We start from the raw sequence: 6,000 nt of genomic DNA, 5'->3' as shown, positions 1-6,000 counted from the left end.
TTTTAGTTGTTAAGCCTTTTTATTTTGCCTTTTGGAATATTGTATTCCAAGATTTTCTGTCTTATAATAATTACAATAGTCCCGTGTGATGGTGATTGTGATTGAACTTGGGATTGAACTCCTTCAGGCTGCTTCCAGTATTTTTCCTCTGATGTGGAAGCTCTAGATTTTGTTTGTGACATTCTTGAGTATTTTTATTTTTGTTTTCTTTCAGGAGATGACCAGTGGATTCTTTCTATTTTCACTTTGCTTTCTTGTTCTTATATATTTGGGTACTTTTCTTTCATTATTTCTTTTTGTTCCCCCAACTACTGTTTTTGTAAATTTAAAAATTTATTTTAAACTTAAATACAAAATAAGGAAAAAAATTGCCATGTACACAGCAGAACAGCCATTCTTTGCTTCTTTGTAGGTTTTCTTTTGTTCTTTGCTGTGTGCTTTTTTCCTCTTCTATCTTCTGCCTCCATCCCCACTGCCTTAAAGAAGGCTACAATTAAGCTGGGATACTCACACACACATATACACTCATACACATATATGTAAGACCATACTATGCTTATTTCCACTTGTCATCTATTTCTCAGAAGGTGGATGGCATGTTCCTTCATAAGTCCAAGTATTTCCATGTTTTTCTAAATCAACCAGCTTATCATTTCCTAAATCACAGCAATATTCCAACCAATCAACATCCTATCTGAGAGATTTCTATGAAAGTTTTTTCCCCTAATTTTCTGCATTTCTTCTGTTCTTGGCTGCATATATTTCATTTATACAAGAACATTTTTATTTAAAATAATAAAAATTATCCGTTTTATACTTCAACAATGCTCTCACCTTATAATATAGTTTAAGGTCTGATGCTGCTGAATCCGCTTCTTTTACATCTTTTTTCTCTGGTTTCTTTGAATTTACTGATCTTTTGTTCTTTCCTATGAACTTTGTTATTATTGTTTCTAAATAAGATAGGGTTTTTTTAGTAATTTAATTGGAATGTCATTGAATAAATAGATTAGTTAAGTAAGAATGTCATTAAAAATATATTGGCAGGGCAGCTAGGTGATGCAATGGATAGAGCACCAGCCCTGGATTCAGGAGGACCTGAGTTCAAATCCAGCCTCAGACACAACACTTACTAGCTGTGTGACCCTGGGCAAGTCACTTAACCCTCATTGCCCTGCAAATATATATATATATATATATGTGTGTGTGTGTATATATATATATATATATATATATATATATATGTATGTATGTATGTATATGTATATATTGGCTTTAGGGGCAGCTAGGTAGTACAGTGGATAGAGCACTGGCCCTGGATTCAGGAGGACCTGAGTTCAAATTCAGCCTCAGACACTTAACACTTACTATCTGTGTGACCCTGGGCAAGTCACTTAACCCCAATTGCCTCACCAAAAAAATAATATTGGCTTTACCTATGCTCAAACAATAAATATTATTTCAGTTATTTAGATCTGACTTTATTTGCATAAAAATGTTTTATGTTCATATTAATATAATTCCTCTGTTTTGGCAGATATATTCTCAGGTATTTTATACTCTTTAGTTATTTTAAACTGTCTAAAACAATATTCATTAATACTGCTAATAGATAGTGTAATTTCCTTATTTTTATCTTTTTATTGAATCTATTTTATCTTTAACTTTATCTGAGATCATGATTATTACCTCTGCCTTTTTTACATAATAAATTCTACTCCTGACTTCATTCTATCTCTGTGTGTCTCTCTCATTTTTATGGCATTTCCTGAAATCAACATATTGTTGAAATCAAATTTTTAATCCATCAGTTTCCAATTTATGAGTAAATTCATCCCATTCACATTCTAAGCCATAATTACTTGTTGTATATTTTCCTTCTTCTTATTTTTCCTTACTGTCCTCACCCTCTTACTGTCCCTCCTCACTCCTCTGCTTTACTTTTACCCACTACCTTGGCCATCCTATTCCTTAACCTACCCACTCCTTCAAGAGTTCTTCCCTTATCCTCTTCCCCCACCCTATCCCCTTGCCCTCATTTCTTTCTGAATTTGAAGACTTTTGTAGCCTTCTAGATATATATATATATATGTGTGTGTGTGCATATATGTATATGAAAGTATATATGTATGTATGTGTGTGTGTGTGTGTGTATATATATATATATATATATATATAGTTTCTTCTTTAACCCATTGCCCAATGAAAGTATAGTTTCAGCACTACCCACCCTCCCCCTACTAGTTTCTTCTGTATCAATTTTTCCTTTTATGCCTCATTTATATGAGATAATTTTCTCTTTTTATCCCTTACTACACAGTTTTATATTTTAGAATTACCCCATTATACACAGCTCAGCCCAAGTATTTTTTCAAACTACCCAAATAATGACAGTCATAAGAGTGCTGATATTATTTTCACATAAAAGGGGTAAAAAAATTTGATCTCATTGAATCCCTTACTTAGTCTGTGATGTTTACCTTATATTTCTCCTGGATGTTATATGTTGAATTTTCCCTTAAGTTTTGCTGTTTTTGTCATAAATACCTGAAAATCTTTCAGTTCATTAAATGTCCATTTTTTTTCTCATTCAGGATTATACTTAACTTTGCTAGGTAAGTTACTCTTGGTTGGTTTTTTGTTTTGTTTTGTTTTTGTTTTTAGGAAGAAGAATCCAACAATAAGTTGTTTATTTTTTTTTCTATTTTATTTTTTTTTCCATTACATGTAAAGATAGTTCTCAACTTTTGTTTATACAGGCTTTCCAATTTCAGATTTTTCTCCCTCCCTCCCCCCTCCCCTAGACAGCAGGTAATCTGATATAGGTTTTATATATAGAGAACATTAAACATATTTCTGCATTAGTCATGTTATAAGAGAAAAATCAGAGCAATGAGGAAAAACCTCAAAATAGAAAAACAACAACACCCAAAACAAAAGAAATAGTATGGTTCATTCAGCATCTATACTCTACAATTCTTTTTTTTTTTCCTGGATTTGGAGGTCATCCTCCATCATGAGTTCCCTGGAACCTTTCTGTACCATTGCATTAGTGAGAAGTATATAGCCCATCACAGTAGGTCAACACACAATGTTGATGATACTGTGTACAATGTTCTGATTTCTGCTCATCTGAGTCATCATCAGTCCACACAAGTCCCTCCAGGTTTCTCTGAACTCCTCCTGTTCATTGTTTCTTACAGCACAATAGTACTCCATTACATTCGTATACCACAACTTGTCCAGCCATTCCCCAATTGATGGGCATCCCCTCAACTTCCAATTCCTTGCCACAACATAAAGAGCAGCTATAAATATCTTTGTACATGTGGGTCCTTCTCCCCTTTCCATGATCTCTTTGGGGAAAAGACCCAAAAGTGGTATTGCTGGGTCAAAGGGTATGCACAGCTTCACAGCCCTTTGGGCATAATTCCAAATTGTTCTCCAGAATGGTTGGATCAGTTCACAGCTCCACCAACAACAATGCATTAGTGTTCCAATTTTTCCACAGCTTCTCCAACATTTATTATTTTCCTTTTTTGTCATTTTAACCAATCTAATAGGTGTCAAGTAGTACCTCAGAGTTGTTTTAATTTGCATCTCTCTAATCATTAGTGATTTAGAGCATTTTTTCATATGGGAATAGATAGCTTTGATTTCTTCATCAGAAAACTGCCTGTTCATATCCTTTGACAATTTCTCAATTGGGGAATGACTTGGATTCTTATAAATTTGATTTAATTCCCTATATATTTTAGAAATGAGGCCTTTATCAGAAGTACTGGCCATAAAAATTGTTTCCCAGCTTTCTGCCTCCCTTCTAATTTTGGATGCATTGCTTCTGTTTGTACAAAACCTTTTTAATTTAATATAATCAAAATCATCCATTTTGCATCTTATAATATTCTCTATCTCTTGTTTGGTCATAAACTGTTTTCCTTTCCAAAGATCTGAAAGGTAGACTATTCCTTTCTCTCCTAATTTACCTCATCTAAATCATGTATCCATTTTGACCTTATTTTAGTATAAGGTGTAAGATGTTGGTCTATGTCTAATTTCTGCCATACTATCTTCCAGTTTTCCCAGCAGTTTTTGTCAAATACTGAGCTCCTATCCCAATAGCTGGAGTCTTTGGGTTTATCAAATACTACATTACTAGTGTCATTTACTACTGTGTTTCCTGTCTGTGCCTAGCCTATTCCACTGATCCTCCACTCTTTTTTTTTTTCTCATGGTGGCCGGCCAGGCCGGCCAGCTGGACACTTTATGTAGTTCAACACAGAGTGACTGATAGCAGTGAGGGTGGGAGGCTGTGGGGGAGGCCGCCTGCCGGGCCTCCTTCACTTTTTCACTATCTGAATGACGTCCTCATCTTCTAGCGTGTGGTCCTTCCCCACTTTCTGAGGGTTGTGCTTCACAGACAGACCCCAGACCAGGGCATACTTGAATTCTTTGATGAGATTTTTGTGGATCTTCATGCAGAAGTCCTCCACGGTGGTCCGGGAGTCTGGCAGCACCACTGGGGAGGTATAGTCTGGCAGCTGTCCCTTGGGCTTGGTGTAGATCCTTACTAGCCGCAGGTAGTCCCATATCCTCTCAAGCAGGTCATCGAAGTTCCAGCGGTGGTGAGCAGAGATGGGCGCACAGTGAGGCACCTTATAGATGATGTCCAGTTCTTCAATGGAAATCTGGTCGATCTTGTTCAGCACATAGATGCAGGGGATGTAAACTCTGTTGCCCTCCACCACGTCAATGAGGTCGTCAGCTGTAACGTCACTGCGCAGGGTCACGTCAGCATTGTGGATTTTGTATTCTGCCAGGATGCTCTTCACAGTCTCGGCATCTAGCTCACTCTGGGGACACGTGGCCGTGAGGTTGATGCCTCCTTTGTCCTTCTTCTTAAAGCCAATGTTGGGGGACTTGCTGTTTAAGCGGATCCCAAAGCCTTCGAGCTCATTCTCGATGATCTTATGTCCCAGGGGCTTCAGCACATCCAGGACGATCAGAATCAAGTTGCAGGTTCGGGCCACTGCAATGACCCGACGGCCTCTCCCCTTCCCATCTTTGGCACCTTCAATGACACCTGGGAGATCTAGAAGTTGGATCTTGGCGCCCTTGTACCTGATGACGCCGGGCACGGTGGTCAGCGTGGTGAACTCGTAGGCCGCCACCTCCGAGTACACCCCGGCCAGGTTACTGAGCAGCGTGGACTTGCCCACGGACGGGAAGCCCACGAAGCCGATCCGCGCGTCGCCGGTATTGGCCACGTCAAAGCCTTCTCGGGGCCGCCGCCGCCGCCGCCGCCCTTCGGGGTGATGAGCTCCCGCCGCAGCTTGGCCAGCCGGGCCTTGAGCAGCCCCAGGTGGTGCGCCGTGGCCTTGTTCTTCTGGGTCCGAGCCATCTCGGCTTCGATCTCGGCGATCTTGGCTAAGGTCCCGCTCATGGTGTCGCCCTCCCGGTCCTGCCCTGCCCTGCCCTGCCCGGCCCGATCACCCCGTTCCAGCTGCTGCCGCTACCCTAGACCGGAGGGAGCCCGGGCCGCGAGACCGCACGTCACTCTGCGCAGGCGCGGGCGCAGGCGCCTCCACTCTATTTCTTAGCCAGTACCAGATAGTTTTCTTTTGTTTTTGCAGGGCAATGGGGGTTAAGTGACTTGCCCAGGGTCACACAGCTAGTAAGTGTCAAGTGTCTGAGGCCGAATTTGAACTCAGGTCCTCCTGAATCCAGGGTCAGTGCTTCATCCACTGTGCCACCTAGCCACTCCCAGTACCAGATAGTTTTGATGATTGCTGCTTTATAGTAAAGCTCCAGGTTTGGTACTGCTAACCCACCTTCCTGTGCATTTCTTTTTTCATTATTTCCCTTGATATTCTTGATTTTTTGTTTTTCCAGATGAATTTTGTTATGATTTTTTCTAGCTCTATAAAATAATTTTTAGGTAGTCTGATTGGTATGGCACTGAATAAGTAAATTAATTTAGGTAGTTTTGTCATTTTTACC

The 6,000-nt window shown here is 39.8% G+C and overlaps 1 protein-coding gene across 1 annotated transcript; it reads right to left on the bottom strand.

Annotated features, from left to right (window-relative positions):
• Positions 1-4,299: 4,299 nt before the first annotated feature.
• On the bottom strand, positions 4,300-5,446 carry LOC122742500 (developmentally-regulated GTP-binding protein 1-like). The gene is given in 2 exon segments (XM_043986788.1): positions 4,300-5,285; positions 5,288-5,446. Coding segments are annotated over 2 exon segments (1,101 nt in total). The 5' UTR covers positions 5,444-5,446; the 3' UTR covers positions 4,300-4,340.
• Positions 5,447-6,000: the final 554 nt, after the last annotated feature.

The sequence above is a fragment of the Dromiciops gliroides genome, chromosome 2 (assembly GCF_019393635.1).
Source record: "Dromiciops gliroides isolate mDroGli1 chromosome 2, mDroGli1.pri, whole genome shotgun sequence".
Lineage (NCBI taxonomy): Eukaryota > Metazoa > Chordata > Mammalia > Microbiotheria > Microbiotheriidae > Dromiciops > Dromiciops gliroides.
This window is presented reverse-complemented; position numbering and strand designations above follow the sequence as displayed.